Here is a 24,197-nt window from a genome sequence, read left to right on the forward strand (position 1 = left end):
TCAGAGAGAAATACTCGAGAGCTGTCTGCGTCCAGTTCGCAGCCCACAATTTGAATCTCGCGTTGTCGAGTGGATTGTCCATCCCGTGCATGTGTAACAGCTTCGTAAAAACACTCAAAGACACCATAGATGTTTTTATGCCTGATGAGAAGAAATGGACAAACACACATACTGAGATGGTTCCGGCACACAATGTTAATGCATGGAAACAGAGGAGTCTAGTGGTAAAAAAATGTTCCGATTTCACGTTCTGATTAAAATGACAGCCTTAAAGTTGCGACGATTTAAGGGATAGTTGCTCCCCATTTTTTATTTTCTTGCCTCAACATTATGGCCTCTTAATGTTAAGCCTTGTCTACCAAGATAAGATAAAGTAAACTTTCTTTGCAATGCCCTCCGCACCTCCCCCCCCCTTTCGTTCTGGAACCCAATTGCCACCACTGGTCTTGAACATACAATTGTGAGGTTCTTACTATACCCCTTAAAAAAATGATCTTGAGCCCCCCCTCCCCGAAAGTAGTTCCTGGATACGTGCCTGGGTATGGCAATTTATGTGTGAATTCTAAGAAATTTGAATAATTTGTGGAATACTTAGGCATATTCAAATCATAGCTTAGTTTGGTCAAATTTTGAGTTGCACTATTTAGTATCCAGAGCATGGTGGCCTAGTTCGTAGAGCATTTGGCCGCCATGCAGAAGATTCAGGTTTGATTCATAGGGTATGTGAGGAATTCTTCTGTTAATGTCCTTGCATAAAGCAGATCTAGGACTCACCCATGGATCATATCTATGGGTACCTGGGGGCAAGTCTGGGTGGTAAGGTTGCTGGATTGTGGATCTGCTCACATCATGTGAACTATGGGTGGGTGAGATTGGGAATGTGTAGGGTCCAAGAGTTTATCCAGAAATTTTGGATGGGGGAGGTGTAACTTCATATTTAGAGGGATGTAAGGGTAAATTTAGAACCAAAATGTTCATAAATTGGGGTTGTGAAAAATTTTAGAGTGGTGTTGAGGATAATTTGGAGGGGTTTTTGGAGGTGTGTGGATAAATCACTGGTAGCACCCTATCTCCATGGCCCTTATGTGCCTTTGCAGCAAGGTGGATAGATTTCAATTGCAAGTGAAATCAAGATTTAAATCAGGTGATATTTTTTATAAAATCACTGATTTAAATCAGGTGATCTTTCTTTTAAAAAAAAATCACTGATTTAAATCACTTTAAAGAAATAACTTTTACAATAATGTACATAAGGATTTTGTACATTACAACATGTACAACAGAATCACTTTTGGTGAAAGTACATTAATCTTGTAATCATTTAATGTTGTTTATTAGGCTCCAAGAAAGGGAAATAAAGGATTCAAAACATATGAAGTGATGGGTTGAAGCTCAGATGAAAGGAAATGTAATATGTAAACTGTAAATACAATTAAATTTCTCTCGATTTAAAATTCAATAATTTTTATAGGCAAAAATAGCAAATATTATGTGTAGAAAAATATACAAAAACTAATCATGTTAAACTGTAAATAGTGTCATCATCATTAAACTGTAAATCAACATGGTAGCTGATATTTGTCAAACTATAATTTAAATAATTGCTACAATTCAGCTACAAAGACTATAAAAATTATTTTAAGTTACAATTATACAGCTACAAAGACTATAAAAATTATTTTAAGTTACAATTATACAGTGCATCCAGAATATTTTATTTTCACTGGAATAAAATTGTTATAGTTTCATTAACACACTCAAGAAACATTTTCATAGTAGGTTCATATATGCAGTATCAGAAACAGAAAAGTGTATATTTACAAATATTTTTTTTTAATTTACTTTAATCAAACTGTTCAAATATTTTACAGGGCCGTTTACTAGAAAAAGCCTTTCTATAAAAGACATATATCTATACATATGGAGCCAAAACCATACAAGCAATTTAAAGCACGTCTTTTTAAAAGATCAAAAAAATCAATTTAAATAAAAAAAATCTGATTTAAATAAAAAACCATCAAAAATGATTTATTTAAATAAAAATCATGATATTTATCCACCCTGCTTTGCAGTATAATGAAATGCACAATTAAGGGAAAGGAAAAAAAGATTCAGTAAGATTCAAGTGTCAAATTAATTTATTCTGGTACAAACACACTTAATTTTTGCTGTAGTATAAACTACCCATTAAGGTGATTATTGTCTAACTCTCAACATTCGTGGCTGTGGTGGCTCAGTCGGTAACGCATCTGACTACCATGCTAAAGGTCCAGGGTTCGATCCCTGGCCGGTTCAAATCCGGGAACTTTTCTAACGATGGAAGCAGCCCCGGGGCTCACCCAGCATCGAATAACATGGGTACCTGGGAAAACCTGGGAGGTAAAGGTGGTCAGGGGCATGGTGCTGATCACATCACCCCACTCATGACCGGATCAAGAAAGTGTGGGGCGTTACCCCCACACCCCCTATACGCCTTCATGGGATGGTGCTAAGCACAGGGGAACACTTTACTTTTACTTTTACTTTCAACAATCGTGAGCCTATGGCCTGGAAAATTTGTTATTTAAAAGTCGATGCTGTGATCCCAAAAACTGTATTCATAATTAAACTTTCTGTTTCTTTTAAATGTATATATTAATTAATATGTACCCTTGGAATTTAATATGAATAAATACATTTTGACACAATCATGGAGAGTATTAGTTCGATAATGTCTGGGCTTGTTGACAAATGAAGGGTACAGGGGAAAACGCAAGTCCATTTTTGGTGAAAATTGAGATTTTGATACTGTGCTATTGTAGAGGTGGTGTACTACATCCCCAATTGCCTAATGTTAGCAAAACTCTCACAGTCCCGCATAAATCAGTATATAAGAAAAATGTTTTTCTGCTTCATTCTGTAGAATTTTTCAAAGTTCAAATTGCATTCCTGTCAAAAAGTTAAAAACTGAACTTTGATTGTTTTCCCCTCCGTACCCTTTAAATATAATATTTGGTTTAAATTAGTTGACAACAACTTGATCTCATGGAATAATTTAGTTTCCTCTAGCCAATATCATTAAATTTAATTGGCAAGTGCCAATTTTCATTGGCATGTTCCATTCCAGACCCTGAAAAATTCCAATTAATCAAAATATTTCCACTTCAGTATATTTGTTAAATGAAAATTGCTGTACAAACTAAATTGACGATGGTGCCCATCCACAAGCTTCCAAATTTGGAGGCAGGAAGTAAAGTGCCCTGCCATTAGATTGTTGGATCGCTCACCACCACTGTCATAAATACACTTCCTGTTATCGCAGTCAAACCGTAATTTGAGAAAATTAAAATTTGGAGGCTGCATGGGTGACAATCCCCTCTCAGCAGCTTTGATTTTTCACCAGCGCTGGCGAGAAAGAATTTTATCTTATCGATGGTGAACCATGAACAAAAGGTGGTTGCCAGCTCGGGCTGCAAGTTGCAAAGTTCAGGAGAATCTCTCATGGCTCGGTATAATTGATGCCAGGGTCCAGTGGTTGAGAAACACTGCTCTAAGCCAGCTTTCTCACTGAAGTGATAAGTGACAAGCAACAAGAAACAAATAACTTGAGACACAGGGGTTTCACACCAACATGACAAGTGACATGGGCACCTCTAGTCTGTAAAAAAAAAAAAAACATCCACTGTGCATGTGCAACTGCCACACTGAGACAGCAAGATGCATGATATTGAGAAAATAGCACAGTCCAAATGGTGTGCAAGAGACCAGCAGCATGTGTAGCTTGTCACGTCATTTCAGTATGGAAGGTTTTATTTATTTTCGAAGGCTTGTTTCCAGGTGACATGTGCTACTTGTCAAATGTCACTTTGGTCTGAATCCCTAAAAATGTTGAAATTATAATTCAAGAATTTGATTTCAGGACAAATAAATTGCTGTGCTTCTAGTTATTAAAACAATGGATTTCTCTTTAATACAGTTTCATTAGTGTGGATATTTATAATATTTTACCCAGTAGCATGTGATGACCATTTAGATAGCCAAAGCACTGAATATATAATTTTTAAATAAACAATAGTACATCGAGGGGCAGGCTTGCCTTGATAAAAACACCGCATGCCACTGCTTTGCAGCATTTTAGTCTTTCACGGGCTCCGCAAAAATGGCTCTCGACACTTTCGGGGGGTCTAAGTATCCTGAGAATTATGCAAAATTCGAATTGCATTCCAAAGCAGTGCTTCGGTAGCTAACCTTGTATGCACACCACTGATTTTTAACAGAAAACTTTGAAATAGTTCAATTCAACTTACATTTTGGATGTCAATGTAAAGTTCATGCTTTGACTTATTAGCCTCCAGGCCATCTACTGTATTAATGTGGGACATGTCCCCTAGGTAGAAGTGAGGGAAAGATGCTGCTACTGGAGCTCCTGCAATGAATTTTTTTAAAAAGATATTCAGTGACATTGAATGTTCACTGTACAACGTGCATATTAAATAATTAATGTGTACTGAATGTACATAATTACAGATATCCAATCATTATTTCTATAACAGTTGTAATTTTGCAGTTGGCAGCAACACTGAATTATACATCCACATTGAACCAAATACTACCAAAGCTATATTTGAACTCTTGATCATACAATTAATCGACAAAAATATGTGTTAGTGTGGAAGCATTTGCCATTTATGGTAGAATGGTTAGCACAATATGCTATGATGCCAGGGGTCCAGGCTTCGATCTGACCCTGGCCATGGGTGTTCTCTGTGATTGACCCTTCATCAATTTCATCATATCATCACTCATCCTTATCGCCACAATTAGCCACAAAGTGACAGAAAAGTAACGAAAATAACCTAATTCAATCAAGCAATGTAATCTGAGAGAATTAATTTACAATGCAGCTTTGCCTTATGTCTGTACACTTAAGTTCGAAGTGTCCACAACCGTATTCAATCAATTTGAAAGCTCAAAAAGTGAAACAAAATTATCATCAAAGAAAGCATGCCTTTATTAACACCCTTGGTGCAAAACTATCACATGTATACTTAAAAGAGAAAAGAAAATTAAACTAGTGATGAACAATTTGCAATCACGTATACCCCCTCCCATTTGATAGCAGTAGAATATGAAGTACCCCATAAGAATAAACTACATGTTTTAATGTTTGATTATAGAAATAAGTAGATGCTTGCCAAAAGCACAGGTACTCGCATTGAACAGTCCTGATGGCATGCATGGAGGTCCTTCAGGGCAGTAGCATGCATTCTCTGGGTTGCGTTCCGCATCATCGAATACATTCTTCAAGGCAGTGAACCTGAATCCAGGAATTCCGTTTACTTCCAACTCTTCTCTGAAAATGATCGGAAACTTTCTGCATAGTTCTTTAAAGTAGATTTGAAGTTTTTCATTTTTTGAAATGAATGGAGGGAAAAACATCCCAGTGTTGCCACCAACAGAGTTGCATTCTTCAGATCCCCAGTTTGTGAGATGGGTCCTCCCATTGAATTTCTGGACAGATCCAAGTTTCCTTATACTGTGTTCCCCAGTGAATATAGTTATCTTGTCCCTTGATGTGCCATTTCTCTGGAAGAATAACAACAGAAAATGAGTCAGTGCAACGTAAGCATATTTTTTCAAGCAGGTTATTATTTTTTTTTTTAAAAGAGTTTGTGCTGTAATAATGCATATTACGCAAAACACAATCTCACACAAAATAATACTAAGCTTAAAACATGTGACATAACCCTTGTGATAAAGGTCAGTAGGTAAGAAACAAGGCCTTAGACAGAATCAGAAAATAATACAGTATAATGTCGTGGAAAATATATGAACCAATTAGAGAAGGCAATAGGCGGAGGAAAAATATAAAATGTGGAATTGGAGGAAATCTATGAGTATGATTAGGCACATAGAAAGGACAGTGTTTAGCATTTACACAAGATGGCAGTGAACATAATGCGTAGAAAAAGAAATAAGGAAAAGCTATATCGAAGAATATGATTTGAAGATTAGAGGTTGGGGTTGAAGGATTATAAATAAGGTAAAATTGGATGCAAATTATGAAGAAGGTCAAGTCTCTCCAGGAGATGTGTCATACACAGACACACCTATGGACAGCCAGTGAAAGTGAGAGAGAGATAGAGATGGAGAGAGAAGAGGGGGGATATATTAATCTTTAAGCCTGCTCTTCATTACGCAATCATAGTTTCAATGAGATGTGCTATAATCGCATCACATCTTTTCTGCACATGTGTTGTAACCTCCTCTTTCGAATTCTAATGGGCAGATGTTACTTTCCTTCATTGCTGAATTTTACTTGTATTCATGTCGAATTACATTGCAATTTTGTTTATGTTCTTGAAAATAGAATTGAACAATTTATGTGATCATTGTGGAAATTCTTTACGGGGATCCCCCTTTAGGTTTTGTAATTAGTGATGGTTTAGATTCGAAGATAAACTTTTTAGGTTATTTTCATTAATTATTTCTACAATACCTATTCAAAATATGTTTTCAGTAACATTTATTACAATGTTATAACTTTTTCTTTCAAGAAATTGCTGCAGAAAAACATTAATACATGTGTGAAAATGTATATAAATTGTAACACATTATATATATCTGTGGAAAGAGGATGATTTTCAAAAAGATTTGGTAAATAATATAAAACTTAGCAATATATTTTTCTATGATTTTCTGAAAAACCTATTCTCCGGGAGGAAGAAAAACACTGCATTTACAGGCCCATCCAAAAAGGGTTAATTACTCATGACGTAATGTGAAAAATAAGATTTACTTGATAGAAGAAGGTACCTACAGTCCATGTTGAGAAGCTATCAACCTTTGCACAATGGAAGCAGCACTCCTCAAAAATTAATAGTTTTTTATATAAAAAGTAACATGGGAAGAAATGAATATGAAGTTTCTTATAATAAAAGTTGAATAGTGCTCTCCTACCAGATAAATACAAATATACTGACTAAAAAAATACTAGTTGCTTTAATTATTAGGAACATGGATACACAACATACAAGTACCCCAATGTTGAATTTAAAACATATGTTCAGGGGCACGTCAAGATAAAACTTTCACCTCAGCGAGGTGGATTTTTGACCCTTCCACTGCCTTCTACCCCCCCCAAATCTTTTACCCTGGTCCTCCTACTTACCTTCTTTCTAAAAAAACATGTATGTTTTTATGGTTTTAATGATGAAAAATAATAGCCTTATTTTAAATCTATTCAAGTGTTACTGTTAAAGAACACTTTGTAGTAGGTATGTATTTACTTAATACCCACACAATGACATAAAAATAACAGTAACCTTTGAGCTTAATTTGCTACATGATTTTGCAATATACTTATTATGTTATGCAGCAGTAACTTCAATTAATTCTTGTCACCAATAAATACTACTCTTTTTAAAACAAATAGGGAAGACACCCGATGGAGGCACATATTTGTTTGGATCCCACTTTAAACTGTGGGTCCAGTCCTGATTAGCCTTTGTATGCATAAAGTGGACTTAAAAATAAACTAAAAAAAATAAGTAAATAGTCACGCTTAATTCAGAAATAAGGTATTGGCACTATTCCGATGGCATGCCCCAGTTTCGTGCACTCCGAGGGTGGCACCCCTGCATACATAATTCCTTACCCAGACACCACAATTTGATAACAAATATATAGGCAAATGTTAAATTTAGTTACAAGTTTCAAAATATTATAAATAGGACTTACCCCAACAAGAACACCAGCTTTTTCCACAGGCACTTGATATTTAAAAGGGATAATTTTTGCAGCAGTTACTAATATGTCCTCATATCCCCAGAGAAAATCGTTGACACTCAGTTTGATAAATAATTTAACATTCAATGATTCGAGTATTGAAGAAATCTTTACTTTTACCAGGTAGTAAGAATCTCGAATCAAAGATATGAAACCCTGAAATATATAAAAAGTAACAATGTATTCTGGAAAAGTGTTGCATTTTACCTTTTGCTATTCTTGTGAATCGTAATATTTAATCTAGTTCTGAGCACAGATAAGAAATCTGATTTACTAGAAGTTTAACATTGCATACTAATCAGCCATTGACATAAATTGGCTGTTGACTGACTAGACTATTTTTGGTTGAGCATGTTCATGAGGAATGGATGGAACCAGAAATTGACTTCATAGCTCAATAGCTTAATAGCTTATATTGGTATGGAATGCCTGGGTCAAAAGTTCAAATCCTACTTAAGTCACAATTGTCCACTAAATTTCCAATCAGTTACTCTATCCACCAGTGGCGTAGCATGGGCATTTCGGGTGGGAACACCAAGTCCGAAGGAAGCGTCGGCCCATTTTTGCGTAATAATTTACTTGTGGAATTAGTCGCCACAGGCATCATTTATCTGCCTGAAGTCAGCTAGGTTTTCAATAAAACATCATCCATGCATGTTTTAGCTAGAAAATTAGATGCCTCACTGAGCAACAAATGTTTTAAACTCAGGTGTTTTATACTTTTTGATATGATGCAAGTCATTAGAAAACCTACGTGAATCACAAGCGCCTCTGAACAACAGTAGACGTCATTGTTGTGGGCGATCCAACTACTGATTGATTCGGTTTATTTTACTTCGCTTTTTAATTGCGAATATAAATTTGAGTGATGATATTTATGAAGTTGATGAAGGGACACTCATAAAAAACACCCGGGATTCGAACAAGGGACCTCTGTCATCTTAGCACGCTGTGCAAAACACTCTGACATGGAGGTGGGTGGATGATCCAACTATCGTACACTCTACTGACATAACAGTGCCGATTAGTAATTCAGACCACTGTTTATTGCATCTTGAGAATGGTGATAAACATTTTAAAGTAATTTTGTCCACAGACCATTCGATGTTAAGCATTTTCAAATGAATGCTAAACATTTCCATTAGATACTATCGAAATAATAATAATAATAATAATAATCATAAAAAAATAGTTTTGTGGGTTAAGTGGTACAGCAGCTACAAGGACTTCACCAACTTATTTGATAAAAACTGTGTTCTTTTAGTTTTTAATGCACATCGCTGTTCGTGCGATAAATTATACAATGCAGTGGTCATTAAGAAATGGTATATTTGAGTTTGGTAAAGTTACATCAGTCAATATTGTGTATTGTAGCATCAGAGAGCATGAGTGGCATGAGCGCGAAGAACCAGGTAGGAATTATACCGCTTTCGTCTGCTTCAGAAGGCATGAAGGGTCACATAAACCCTAGAACCAATCACATAGCTCTCTGCTCCGTATGCTGGCATATGAGAGAGCATTGGACACATGCTGTAGAGATCCAAGCTATCCCTCCGGATAGGCAGCAAGGAATATAGAGTCTATAGAGTCCTTTATGCTGAACCTGCCCAGCATCCGGCCAGGAAAGGCATTGAAAAAATATGCTAGAACGAGTGTTGTTAGTGGAGTATTGCAAGCGGATCACGAAAAATAGCTATTATAATGCCATGAAGGTCAAACATATATAAAATTAGTCAAGATTTACTTCATATTTACAGAATTTACAGATTTTTGAAATTTTAAATCAGGGAACGCCAGGCATATGGGTGTACTATAATGCTACGCCACTGCTATCCACTAAAATTCTTTTGATCATACACATCCCTTGACACATAGGTATCTATTTATCTAGCAGTAGCCGACATCTGTGGTAAAGTGGTTAGTACATGCTATGGAGCCAGGGGTCTCAGGTTCGAATCCTGGCATGGGTGTTCTTTGTGAGTGTCCCTTGATCACATTCATCACATCATCACTAATTCTCATCTCCACGATTAGCCACAAGCAAAAGAAAAGCAAAGTAAAATGAACTAAATCAAGCATCTAGCAATATTGAGCAACATTAAGTTACAGAAGGCTCTATTAATAAGATAATCATCATAATTAAATTAGAAAGATGTAATAAAAAAAACATTATTTGAAAGTAATGAGTTACTTGTAATGCAGCTACAAGTAATAGTTGCTTTTTTCAAGAAATGCTAACTGTAACTTGTTACTCTTTGAAACTAGTAACTCCATACTTGAAAGAGAGTTACTTGGAAAAATTAAATTTAGAGTTACTTTTGATGATTATAAAATTATGAGGAAAATGTTACCTTATATAACCACACTCCAAGTGTATTTATTTTAGAACACACAGGATATAAGAGTGAGCTTCCACTTAGCCAAATAGTTAGAGTGCTCTGGCCTTATGGTGCAAGTGCTTCTGGATTGCATCCCCAGTGAGAACTCCTAAATTTCAGTGTTGACTCAGCATTGTTAGGATAATTGTGGAGCTATTTGAAAGCAATACTAGCATACTTCGATACTGAGTTTGAAGTTGGTACTTAATTATTTCACAAATAATGGCTTTCTGCTCTGGTCAGTAAGAAGGTTGTGTAGTGATGATGTTTCTTGGCAACTGTTTATATTATCGCACTCCTATTAATAAAACAGAAATAAAAACGTTCCTGCAGTGGTTACAAAGTAGATAGAAATTTATCATTTTGACCACACAGACAAAGATCTTAACCAGGAAGTATTAAAAGATTGGTGATGAGAGTTGAAGAATGTGGAAAATGAATGGATACAAGTGAAGAATTGAAGAAACTAAAAGAGATATGCTGTATTTTTGTAGTAGTCTACTTTGACTACTACAGGTACATTGTTATTTCTATTTAATTATGTAAATTTGTTTTCATTATCGGATGTAGTGTTATACTTTTTCATTAGTTGTAAGAATCACACAAGAAACTAGGGTTAGCTGGTACCACTTTGAACAGATATCGATACAGCACTGATAGCAATGCTTGAAACTTGTAATATGAAAAAGTTTTTCAAAATATTGATTAACTTTATTGTGTAAGTATTCCACTGTAATTATATGCATCAATTTACCAAGATTTTTACTTTAAAATATTCAGGAATTACATGTTGTTATGACAAAATCCAGTTTTTCACACAAAACTGATGTAAAGTAAAAAGAAGCTTCGAATTTTGCATAATTTCCAGGATAATAAGACTCTGCAAAAGTGTCGCACAGCATTTTTTGCGGATCCCATGAAAAACCAAAATACCATTAAAGTATCAGCAGGTGTCGTTAAATAAATTCTACCTGATACTTTCCGATATCAACACATCAGCATCAATATCAGCTCAGCTCTACAAGAAACCAACCATATATCCTGCCCTAAATGGTATTTACTATTAAATAGACTAGTATTAAAATTATTTATTATTAAAAAATCTTACCAGCAACACAAGATTTGGAACAGTGATTAAATCAGTTGGAGCACCCCTTGATAATTCAGGCACAAATGTAAATATTCTCCTTTCTTGGAATGTAATTGTATTTTCATCATCATGGTGAATATTTGTATTCTCCAGTGTTTCACTGAAAGATAATTATAGATCAGTACCATCATGTAAAAAATTGGTCTTGGCACACTTATATAATGGAAAATATTAAAGCCTACAATTTTACAATAAAATTTAATCTGAAACAATTATTGTCATTTTGTAGAAGATCTTTTCTGTGGTTGCAAAATATCAGAGAAAATATATTTTTAAAAAATATGGCATGAAACATGTGACATAATTGCCATGTCTTTCTATGAACAAGCAAAATTAAAATATCTGTCTGTATGTATTTATGAGTGAACTTATTTAAAGGAACACCAAGCACATATCATTTGCATCACATGCTACAGAAATCTGAGATAATGGAATATACATAAAGAAATTGTAATATTTACAACACTCATGCAGAGACCAGAATTAGTGAGGACTGTACAGAGAGGGTTGTACTCTTCCACATGACATATCTATAAATAGTAACAAAAACTAAACATTATAAAAACCTAAATAATTATTCTAAAAAAAAATGATAAATATACAATATACTATGTGAAAAAAATAAGAGCATTGACAAATGAAGATATAAAGGTGAATCAAATATTTGACACACACATGTAAGTATAGGGTCCTAATTCTTCTACTCGCAGTCTCTCCTCTCCACTCTCAAATGCTTCAACATTAGTGTAATTGAAAATGTATATATTTAAAATTGGATGGATTGGTGGATGGTTGAACCATTTGTAGGACACAGTTCCATTTTTCAGGATCATATTCTGCAAAAGAAAACTTCATAATTATTTCCAGGCCAAAATCAGTAAAAGAAATATATCAATTCTACTGTATCATAAAATTGCAGAAAGCAATATTTAAGCTTCCAGCCATGCTCTATTGATTACCACAATGTACTGTACAAATTATGAAAACAATGGTAGAAAAGAAATTGATAATCATATTCTGATGTGAATTATTTTATTTGATATATTAGAATGGTGTTTCACCAAATGTAGACTTTCACATTAGATTATATACCAAGCGTAGACTTCAACAATGAGCAGATTATCTAAAAAGCTGCCATTCGCCACAAAACAAAGTTGTATAAAGCTATGTAACATACAAAAAAAATAAAAGACTATGGAGCCTGTTGTGCAGTTACTGAATTCTTCTATCATTTAGAACAATTATGTGTCTTGCGATGAAACTGTTTTTTCTATACTACTAGCTACCTACAGTTTCTCACAACTATTTTTACAAGAACCATAGACTTTGGAGTCTTCAACTCAGAATCAGACTTCTGTGAAAGCTATTACTCGTTAGTAGGGACATTGAATTTTCGCGATGCGCGAAATCGTGCAATGTAAAAAAAAGATGCAATTTTGAACATTCTGCACGTAACTACACCCCCAATGATGAAATATGTATGACTTTTATTTGCGAAGTAATGCGAAATGTGTGCTTTTCCACGAAATGAACGCTTTTTCGCGAAATAACCGTCAAAATATCATCAAATTATGTAGAAAACAAGCAAAAACCGGCAATCGAGGTTGTGCATGCAAACTGTCGATTTGTAACGAAACGTTTGCCTAAAGTTTCCTACCACTTGCAGCTGAAAAATGTTTTATCTCCTATCACATCAGGAAGACGCTGCAAATTGGGATTTCCCATGTACATAATCTCAGTTCGAAATCTTCACTCCCTGTCAAGCTGCATTCCTTTCTTCCCCTGAATTTCCACTCAACTTCCAGTTTCATTGAACTTGCTAGCTGTAGCAGCGATAAGATTAGTCTGTTCCCGCACATCAAGGGAAACAATGGTGTCATTTGTGTTCAGTCATGAATGAATTTTGTTTATCATCATGTGATTTTCAACATGTGTTTGTGTATGTGCAGTAGTGATTATTTTATTTGATGGACAGCAAGGATATCCTTTAAATACATACAATGAATAAATCACTTGAGATATGCAATTTAGAAATGAAGTGATTTTGTGTTGATGTTCTCTTTTTGGTTGGACAGCTAAGTACTTGTGCATGTGTACAGTATATAAAAATTAAGTAGTTTATCAATTTATAGCTCTTTTGTATGATGTTTCCTCTCATGATGAAAAATTGTGTGCCATTTTTTTTTCCACCGCTGATGTAACATTTTATTTACCGCTCTCCTCAGTTTTTATTTACCATAAATTTGTCTCCCTAATAATGATCAACCAGAGATACAATTTAAAACCATGCAATGCAGAGGTTATGTTAAGTGTACACTTTAACTGATAAAAGGTAGGTGCATACTACTTAACTTTGACTTTTATTTACCGCTTTTCCAATGAAATGATCTTTTTTCACCGCTTTTATATACCGAAATTGTAACTTTTTAAATGCGAAATAAATGAATTTTATTTACCATAAATCAGTGTCCCTACTCATTAGTTACATAACTGTAGTATGTCGTGAGTTGTAAAAGCAACCTATCTATGTTGCGTGGTACCAATAAATTCTCACTGCTGAACGTTAGCTCTAGAATTGACCACTTCGTTTCTGGACAGATAGTACTTCAGAAGTAGAGCATAAGGCAGATTGGGATTAACAAATTCAGATAAAACCTCTTAAAAGAATATGATTGGTTTATTTAATAATATTTCATAATGCTTTTCTCATAATTACATGGATTACTTTCAAAACCCTTAGCAGAAAGTGGAAAGGCTAGTTAAGATTGTCTCTGTGGACTCCGTTTATTTTAAGTCTGTTAATTTGGAGCTACATTTCAATTTTGACGCACTATTAAGGATCGCCAGGAAATATATCATAGGTTCTTCTGTTGTAACTGTAGATCACTCTACAGAAGTAATGTGTGGGTATGTTATCAAAATTGCAAAAGGTTTTAATTTTCATTATGCAGTGGAACTTCAATTTTACATCTTGCCACATTTTAAGTTTTTCACCTTGGTCTCCTGAAAATCGAGGTTCCACTGTATATATTTAATTATTTTATATGCTATACAATATTAGCAAAATTAATATGTAAATACTGTCAACTATTAAATACGTATAATGCTGTCCCCCATTGATTGATTGATTGATTTCATCCATGAATCACATTGTTTGCAATTACATGCAGTGATATCGAACATATTTGTATTTACAATATCATAGAAATTGCAATATAATAGTATAATGAAATACAATATATGTACACATGAAATATAGTAAAATATAGTGAAATATAGTCTAATGTGATGAAATACTGGAATGGAAATGTTATCAATTTGCGTTTACAATACCATGAGCATTACAACAATAATACACTGCCAATGCAGTGGAATAAAATAAAATATCATGGAGTATAACAATGAAATACAATACATGTATACAGTGAAAAGTAAAAAAGATAAAAACAATAAAAAAGAAAGAAGAAAATTTTATTATTGCATGCTTACATATTCATCAATTGAGTAAAAGCAATGTTCCAGTTAGTATCTGTATAGTTCTCTCTTAAAAGCTTTGCAGGTTTAGATTGTTTTTACGTATTGATTGAGTTGGTGTTTTAAGTCCACTTTATGCACAGTAAGGCTAATTGGGACTGGACTTACAGTATAAAGTGGGATCCGAACCACCATGTGCCTCCACCGGGTATCGAACTCGGGACCCCTTGACGCTACCACTGTGCCATCGAGGAGGCCCTTGTTTTTATGTAGTTTGGTAGGTTGTTACACAAGAGAATCCCTGTGTACCTAGGTCTTTTTCATATAAGATTGTATTGTGTACAGGTATTAGTAAGTTAGTTTTATTTCTTGTGTTATAATTGTGTATATCATGGTGACACCTAAATAATGGATGATATTCAGCAAATAACTTCCTCCAGAATTCATTGCACGAAAGCACGTCTATGGCCATGATTCCAGCAAACATTTTGCAGCACAGACTGAGCATATTGAAAACACGTTGGATAAGCATTGTGTTCACAGCTTTTGTGGTAGTGATTCAAGGTACAAATATAATGATTATAAACCAAATGTAGACTTTCACATTAGATTATATACGAAACATAGACTTCAACAATGACCAGAGTATTTAAAAATCTGCTATTTGCCACAAAACAACTTTTGTTGAAAGCTATGTAACATACGAAAAAAATACAGGACTATGGAGCCTGTTTCTCATGAAATCAATCGGACCTATCCAATAGTGCAGTGGCTAATGTAATCGAAGGATCCGAAATTCCGCTGGAGGGAATTTTAAAGAAAATTAAAAATATATTTTTTCAAAAAAGTGAATTAAAGCAAACTTTGTCTCGTGAAAATGATAATTTATAGAAATGTTCGGAAGTAAAAAATTGTGTACTGTATTTTTTAAAGCCATAACATATTACTGTCACTTTTCGCATGTGTATTGAGACAGGGATAGAAGATATGCTGAAAAGTATATACAAATATACGCATACTTCGAACGCACCCGCTGATTGATAAGCAGTATTTCAAATTTTCTGTGAACATTATTAGAGATCGTACAACAACCACATGCGTTGCAAAGCATTTGGATGTAAAGAGTAACATAAAGTTATATAACGCTAGCCATAAACACAGTACTTGCCTTTCAGATACGATTCATATTTCACCCCGGATTGGAAAAATCACGCCATCTTAACCACCGACGAAACTGTATAAAGGTATGATGTTCTCACACAATTAATACATAAACAATGGCACACACGCATACACAATGCATTAATTCACCAAAGGAAACTTCATTTGAAAATATACAATAATAGTAATACAATAGAAATTGTTAAACATCGGGTCATTTTCATGCACGCAGCATTTGCTTCGCTTCACGTTTGCTATGACTTGCCGGACTGAGTGCTGGAGCACATGTGGTTTGGCCAGATTTCCCATCATTCTCTCCGCCACTGATGTCACATTGAATATCATCCATTCATAGAAGTTTTCTTTTACATAATAGAGCAGGTGAAAAATGTACAAGCATGGGAGTGGCAGAACACATAATTCTTGAACAGCTTCCTACATGGTTCCTTTGGCCTTAACCTTACATCAGTTGTGCCATGTCTATGAGATACATGGGACTAAAATTGTTTATTTTCTCGGAAGGGATTAGACATGTGGTCCTAAGTTTCTCAGTAGGTTTTCTCTCTTTATCTGAATACAGACAACCACAGTCTCCACCTGGTGTCCCAGGTTCAATACCCAGTGGAGGCAGATGGTGGTTCAGTTCCCACTTTAAACTGTAGGTCCAGTCCTGATTAGCCTTTCTGTACATAAAGTGGAATTAAAACACAGATCAAATCAAAATCTTCGTATCTGGCTTTGTAAGCTGTTTATTTGTGAGATACACAGTGTCTGATTTCATTTGGGTTAGTGCCACTTTGAGAATGGACTGTTTGGATCCAGAAAATGACACTGAACTTATTCATCCACAATGCTCTGCAGTAGTGATGGTGAATGCAGTGGAGATGATGATGATGATATCAGTGTTGAAGGATCTGTCAGCGATTGTGATAATTTAGAGGAAAGAGGTGATTCGGAGACTGAAGTGGAATGTGATGACGAGAGCGGTTTGTATGTGACAAGAAATGTCATACGTAGTGCTAAAAAAATGTTTTTAAGATATTTAAGAATCATTATATACAGGATTAAAATAAAATCAAGTGATAATTAAAAAGTACTCATGAATATGTTAGTAAAACCGTACTTGTATCTCACAGATAAAGCACGACCGATGTGTTACTTTTCCAGCTGCAACTGATTAAGGGTTAATATGGATTTTTTTTAATGGAGTTAAACAGCATGCCCTTTAAGAAAATCAAAGCTATGCTCCTGGAAGATTCTAATAAAATATCAATCTCACTGATATATAAAATATTATTTACCTGAACAATAATTTCATCTACAAAATTTGTAGTCCATGCTAATAGAGCACCCGTTGCACACAGTAGTAACAAGATGGTGAATATAATCACAGCTGAAATATTCAGAAAAGAGAGAAACTGTATTATTTTGTGTGAAAAAACCTTATTGCAACAACTTGTAATAGTGAAAAGCTTATTAAAATGACATTTTTTTAAAGACAAATTTTAATTCCTCCTTAATATCAAGAGTGCAAAGAAATTTCAATGAGGCAACATTTAAGCAACTTGTAAATTGGGAACTATGAAATGACATGTAGCATATGAAGGTGAGTCATAGAGTAGGATGAGTTAAGCCTATTTTTTCTCATAAGACATAACAATGTCCATGATGCTCATTTTCGCTTTGCCAGGAGAAATCATTGCTACAATTTTTGTAGTTTAGGCATCATAGACATAGAAAGACTGGTTCTGTGTTACCAAGCTTGTTTTGCTTGTTTTACTTTGTTGACTGGAGAGGGGGAGGGGGGTTAAAAATTTTAAATTAGTAATTTTAAGTCAACAAAGAAGAGGGAAAATATGTAGCATTGCATTCTGATGATAACTGTGGCACTTGCTGTGGTTTCTGCAGAAAAAGTGATGCAGCAGGGCTTGATACTCTGTCATGAAGAATATGATGCCAAATGCATGTAGTTGAGGGATTAAGAGAGCCAAATGTTATGTTGCCTCATTAGAATCGCAACAATAACTAAAATTGGCAACAGAGTAATGTGTTTTGGTTTCTTCTGGGTTTTATATATATAATTGCAACTGTAATTGAGGCAGGCAGAAAGAAAATCACCCCTTTCTATGTGCATGTCTGGCCAGGAATTTTGGTAATATTAGGATACACCCAAAAGACAGACAGCAATGAGTTACCTACTTGGGTAAAACACACCTATTTTTTCAGCTGTTTCCAAGACGATCTTTGGCATCAGAAATGTGCAGGAGGCTTTTTTTCTGTTACTTAGAGATTTATTATTAGTTTCAGGTGCCCATAGTAAGTTGCAATACCCTGAGAGTGCCCAAGAGAAACTTGAGAACATCGAAATATCCGGAGACGGGTTATGAGAACAGGTCCCGATAAATAACCACATTCCTAATGCGTAGGTCATGTTTTGGTCCTAAATTTGATGATAGAAATAATGTAATGTATGATTTTGACAGTATTTGTTATACTCTACAACTTCCGTTCCAAGGTGCCTTCCTGTTGGTATAGTGATAACTTCGTTGCCTTGTATTCAAAGGGTCCCGGGTTCAATACCCAGTGCAGGCACATTGCACAGTGGTTCTAATCTCACTTTAAACTGTAGATCCAATTCCGATTAGCCTGTCTGTGAATAAAGTGGACTTAAAGAAACAAATCTCAACTTCCATTTCAACGTTCTTCCTATAAAGTGCACAGTTTAAGAGTAATAATTATTTTACTAAAATGAAAGCTCGATTCAAGAGGAACAATTTAAAAGAAACTGCGTGTTTCTAGGAAAAATTATTCGCACACAACAATCAATTTTATGTCCAATCTCTTTTGTAGATCAGAAATGAAGGATGGGGGATACTGGGGCTAAAGTAATTGCTTCAAAATGATTATTTTAAACAAAAACAAATACATTAATTTTTTGCAGTGAACTCTGTAGCGTGCCTTGGGAGGAGTTGAGCGAGTATCCTCCTCCCACCACTTTATTCAACCATTCATAAGAAAAAACGCCATCTTACGGTCCGTCGGTTAGCTTCCTAATTTCCTTGGGCATGCCACAAAGAAAAAAATGGTGCACAGTATGTCTGCAAAAAATTCAAGGAAGGGCATCAAAATATTGTACCCTATACAGATAAAAATAAAAAATTGAAATGATAATAATCATGATGACGATAATGATAAATTCTCTTGTGGATGATTTGAGCTTTATACAGAATTAGCTCATTGCTTGGCGTTGCCTGGGTATTTATTTATCCCAATCTTCTATTAGACACGAAAATGATGAATTCTAACTATAGTGTAAAATGAACTTGGAGTTAAACGACATTGGGAGTGTCACTATTCATCTTAGCGACCCCGAAAACTATGGATTCCACACTAATATCTGTCGTTTTCGATTATTTTTACATGTCACCCCCTTCCTACCACCACTCCTAGGGATGCCAGGGGTGTCTTGGAATTGAACGGCATTGGGATTGTCACTATTCATCTTAGCGACCCAGAAAACTATGGATTCCACACTAATATCGGTCGTTTTGCATGTCACCCCCTTCCCAACCCCATCCCTAGGGATGCCAGAGGTGTCTTGTAGTTGAACGGCATTGGTAGTGGCACTATTCATCTTAGGGAGCCAGAAAACCATGGATTTCACAATAATATCGGTAGTTTTCGATTATCTTTACATGTCACCCCTTTCCACCCCCACCCCTAGGGATGCCAGGGATGTCTTGCAGTTGAACGGTATTGGGAATGTCACTATTCATCTTAGCGACCCCGAAAAATATGGATTCTCGGTCGTTTTACATGTCACCCCTTCCCACCTCCACCCCTAGGGGTGCCAGAGGTGTCTTAGAGTTGAACGATATTGGGAGTATCACTATTCATCTTAGCGACCCCGAAAACTATGCATTCCACACTAATATCGGTCGTTTTTTACATGTCACCCCCTCCTAGGGGTGCCAGAGGTGTTTTGGAGTTGAACGGCATTGGGAGTGTCACTATTCATCTTAGCGACCCAGAAAACTATAGATTCTGCACTAATATCTGTCGTTTTCGATTATTTTTACATGTCACCCCCTTCCTACCACCACTCCTAGGGGTGCCAGGGGTGTCTTGGAGTTGAACGGCATTGGGAGTGTCACTATTCATCTTAGCGACCCCGAAAACTATAGATTCCGCACTAATATCTGTCGTTTTCGATTATCTTTACATGTCACCCACTTCCCAACCCCACCCCTAGGGGTGCCAGGGATATCTTGGAGTTAAACGGCATTGGGAGTGTCACTATACATCTTAGCGACCCCGAAAACTATGGATTCCACACTAATATCGGACGTTTTTTATTATTTTTACATTTCGCCCCTTGGGGTGCCAGGGGTGTCTTACCCCCACAGTATTTCTTTCGAGATTGCAAGTGATTCGTGTACCAAGTTGGGTTCAAATCGCTCCAGGCGTTCGAGAGTTATGCCGGAACAAACACACACACAACACATACATTCATTTTTATATATATAGATATCGAACTAAATCAGGATCTGGCAACTGTGATTATGTTTATTGTGGAGGGATTGCGCAGCAGTGATGTGCGTCTACGCGTAAACAACGATAGTCTACATTCTACACGTAGATTACGTAATGTATGTAAACAACATGACGAAAGATGATAAGTTAGCAAAGAGCGCCGTGGAATTAAAAGAAAATTATACTGCGTATCAGTTGCCGATGTGTGAGGATAATTTTTCATACTCTTTCTTTCAAATTCGAACAATTTCTCACCTAGGAAGAAACCTAATATAGGAAATATTCTAGTGTATTATGGGGAAAATACAATTTTTGCCTCATCACTGCCATCTGTTGTTGTTTTTTGCATACTATTTATCTTCTTCCATAGTTGATCATAGAAGAAAAGAGAAATTTTGTTGTAAATGGGATTCTTTTCGTTTCGTTAGGAACCAATATAGTTCAAAATTTCACTTTCCTTTCATGAAACCCTTGAAAATTAATTTTAGTGCACTTTAGATTGTCTACGTAGTCTATGTAAACTACAACCCAATGTAATCTACGCGTAGATTACGTGTAGACAACGCATGTAGACGTAAACTTATAGTCTACGGCACATCACTGTTGCGCAGTGTAAAATGTTAATCATAAACTCGTATGAATTTTCTCGTTACCCAATAATAATATAGTAATTTATTACATAGTGTGAATAATTAGTGTTTATGTAATGACAGTTCATTTTCCGTGAAATCTACACATTTGTGTGAGAGACAAAAGTTTTCACTGCGGAAGTGAAGTGATAACTTCAGCGAAACAAAGAAGAAATCGATTATATCAAGTATTATAAACTATAAACCATCTGAACTTTATACTTAAGAGGGAGGTGGAGTTTGGCGAAGGTCGCCGTGGAAAGTGCTTAAATTTAACATGGGCTTTTTTGCATTTTGTTGAATATAACGTTTTAGGACAAAAATTTGCCGGAAAACACGCAGTAGATGTGAACTTACTTTATGAAACTTTGAGTACATGACACATTTATGCAATTTCAGTCCGATAAATATGCACAAATTCCATTATTTTTTTTCAATTTCCCATAAGGAAATACGTAAATAAGCACAGAATGGTTATAGGATTTGTGGGTAGCACCAACGAAAATGGCCATTATGATGCATACTAACGTAATGCTCAATCCTTTTATGACTAAGCTAGGGAGGGCTTTTCTTTTAAAAATCACTTGCACAGCCCAAAATGATTGTTTAAAAATGTCATGTATTATCGACGGCGAAAGATACGGCCGCTTCAGCCGAATTTCATTCATCATAGTTCGACACTTGGCCACTAGATGCCTCTGTTGCAAAATTGCCCCAGGCTGACGGTGAGGGCTAGTACGCGCGGGTGTTTGAATCCTCTGCACAGCTGGGTTCCGTCCCCTCGTCAGAAGGTCCCGTAGCTGTCACAGCTTGATTTATTGCCTCTTCCCAGGCAAGAAACCAAGAAAGCAGGAAGGCCATGAGTTTGTGTATGTTTGATTGTAGAGAAGCAGAGCATATTTACCATGAATTGGAACCAGTGACACAGTAACTTTATCTCGATCTTACCGCGAAGGACGTATTTAGGGGGGTCCAGGTGTCCCAACGTCCCCCCGAAAGACTTACCAAGTACAAAAAAATTAAATAATGAGATCATAAACTTCAATTAAGTAATGACAATAAGGTGGTTGTTTAATCGCAAATTGTTTATTTCCGCAAAAATATTGGAAAGTAATACGACTTTGAATGACAGTACCAAAGAAGATTTATGCAAGAATTATTACTACTTATAATAACATGCAAAATATTACCAGGAATTTTACTTTCGTCAACTGTATCTAACATCATTTTTTCATACTCAATAAATATTATATTCTTTATCTATTTGACATTAATTTCCTTGCCAGGGCAGTTTCTATTTTTTTTAAATTTTGCCGACCTTAACTACACGTAAGCTAGATAATGAATACGTGATGTTATACTGTATCACTGTTGTTATACCGCCTTCTTACCTATTCATCTTATAAAAATATATTAATTAATTTAATATAATTATACTTATTTTAATTTAACATTATTAATATTATTATTTTGAGACATTACGTTAGGACGCCGCTCCGAAATATATATCTAGATACGTGCCTCGTGTTCGATTTGAATAAAATGTAGAAAAGGCGGGGAGGGTGGTGACGCTTCTTCTTTTTACATTTCGATAGTTTTACCTCACATGTAGTACTATGTGAATCAACGGTGGGACGCGCGCAGGTTCGAGTCTCGTGGATGAGCGTGACAACTTTTCTCCTCATATTTCGGCCAGTCAAACTCGCGGGCCGCATGTGAGCCCCAGCATTCGTTAATGCGGCCCGCCTTGGCCCCACTTAACACTTCATGCTTGAAATTATCTATACATTTGTAGTTATCCCGTTTTCTCTTTTCTCGTGATACAAGACCAGACTCATCCAAACTTCAACACATTGACCAATTTTCCCTACACAGGTATACATTCCCTTATAGAGTAGGTGTTGTGTCAACTAAGCAAGCTGATTGACAGGTTATTTCTGAAGTACGAAAATATCTTGCCAGCTGGGGGAGGGCAGCGTGCATACTTTCTGTCGTCTATGAGTCTGTTTCTTGATTTTTAAGGATTTACCTGGAAGAAAAGCCAGTTTCTGTAAAAGTTTCAGAGAACCATATCGCTGCCCAAACTTCGTGGGAGTAAGAAAAGGACTATAGAAGAGGAATGCAGATTTTTCAAGTGAAATGCTTACTTTTGTTGTGAAGTGAATACTGAAAAGCGTAGAAATTTTGTACCCTGATAAAGTAAATTCATTCAGAAATATTTCTTTATCACGAAATAAATTTGCCATAATCTGTGGCGGAGTGGTTAGCACAACCCGTCGCGACACCAGAGGTTGCGGGTTCGAATCCTGGCCTGAGCATGGGTTTTCTTTGTATGTGTCCCTTCATCAATTTCATCATATCATTACTCATCCTCATCGTCGCCATTAGCCAAACGTTGCAGAAAAGCAACGCTAATAAAAAAATCAGAGGAGAGGATTTATTACTTAGTCAACGAACAATCGAAAGCGAAAATTGTTCGTGTTGTTGCCTTTTCGCTCACAATATGCGAAATTACGGACGTCTGTGAGCTAGCTCGGTTTGCTCCCTTCACTCGTGGATGCGATTCTTATCTCGATATGACAGTAAAACTACTTGAATGATTCCTCCCCGTGACACAAGAGCTGATATTTTGAAGGAAGTGGAGGCCATTTTGCAAAGTTACAGTCTTCCGTTATATTAAAACTTTTTAATAAAGTTATAATTTGTCCAAAGTAAAAATACTACTTGATGAAGTTGGAAACAGGTTTCAAGACTTCAGAGGGTGCGAAGGGCAATAATCTTGTTCTGCTCTGCTCCCTTTTCTTTAAGATGGTGCGTGTGAAAGTCCTGACTTCGAATGGAACTTATTTAATTGCAGTGCAACTCGTATTGAAAAATAAATATCGCGAGGTGGGCTATCCTTGATTTTTCTTATATCTCCAATAGCAGTACCCTCGAATAAGCTATTTTGCTGTAGAAATTTTATTAATTTTGGTTGCACTTGCCTTGGTGAAAAGTTGTTTTCCATAATGAAGATTAATGAAACAGCCGAATGATCAAGAATGACTGACAAAACATTTGTTGTCTGCATTAAGAGTTTCATGCTAACAAAGAACTTATTGCAGA

At 35.7% G+C, this 24,197-nt stretch overlaps 1 protein-coding gene across 1 annotated transcript in view; it reads right to left on the minus strand.

The window, feature by feature from the left end:
- LOC145986654 (scavenger receptor class B member 1-like) overlaps nucleotides 1–24,197 on the minus strand; it is a 45,262-nt gene that overhangs the window by 14,945 nt on the left and 6,120 nt on the right. The window contains exons 2-7 of the mRNA XM_083120928.1: nucleotides 17,232–17,323; nucleotides 11,971–12,131; nucleotides 11,254–11,395; nucleotides 7,720–7,923; nucleotides 5,175–5,565; nucleotides 4,287–4,405 (exon numbers count right to left, since the gene is read on the minus strand). Of these exons, the coding sequence (XP_082977054.1) occupies nucleotides 4,287–4,405; nucleotides 5,175–5,565; nucleotides 7,720–7,923; nucleotides 11,254–11,395; nucleotides 11,971–12,131; nucleotides 17,232–17,323 (1,109 nt within the window). The remainder of the gene's footprint in view (nucleotides 1–4,286; nucleotides 4,406–5,174; nucleotides 5,566–7,719; nucleotides 7,924–11,253; nucleotides 11,396–11,970; nucleotides 12,132–17,231; nucleotides 17,324–24,197) is intronic.

The sequence above is a fragment of the Lepisma saccharinum genome, chromosome 4 (genome assembly GCF_977018435.1).
Source record: "Lepisma saccharinum chromosome 4, izLepSacc3.1, whole genome shotgun sequence".
In the NCBI taxonomy this organism is placed as follows: Eukaryota; Metazoa; Arthropoda; class Insecta; order Zygentoma; family Lepismatidae; genus Lepisma; species Lepisma saccharinum.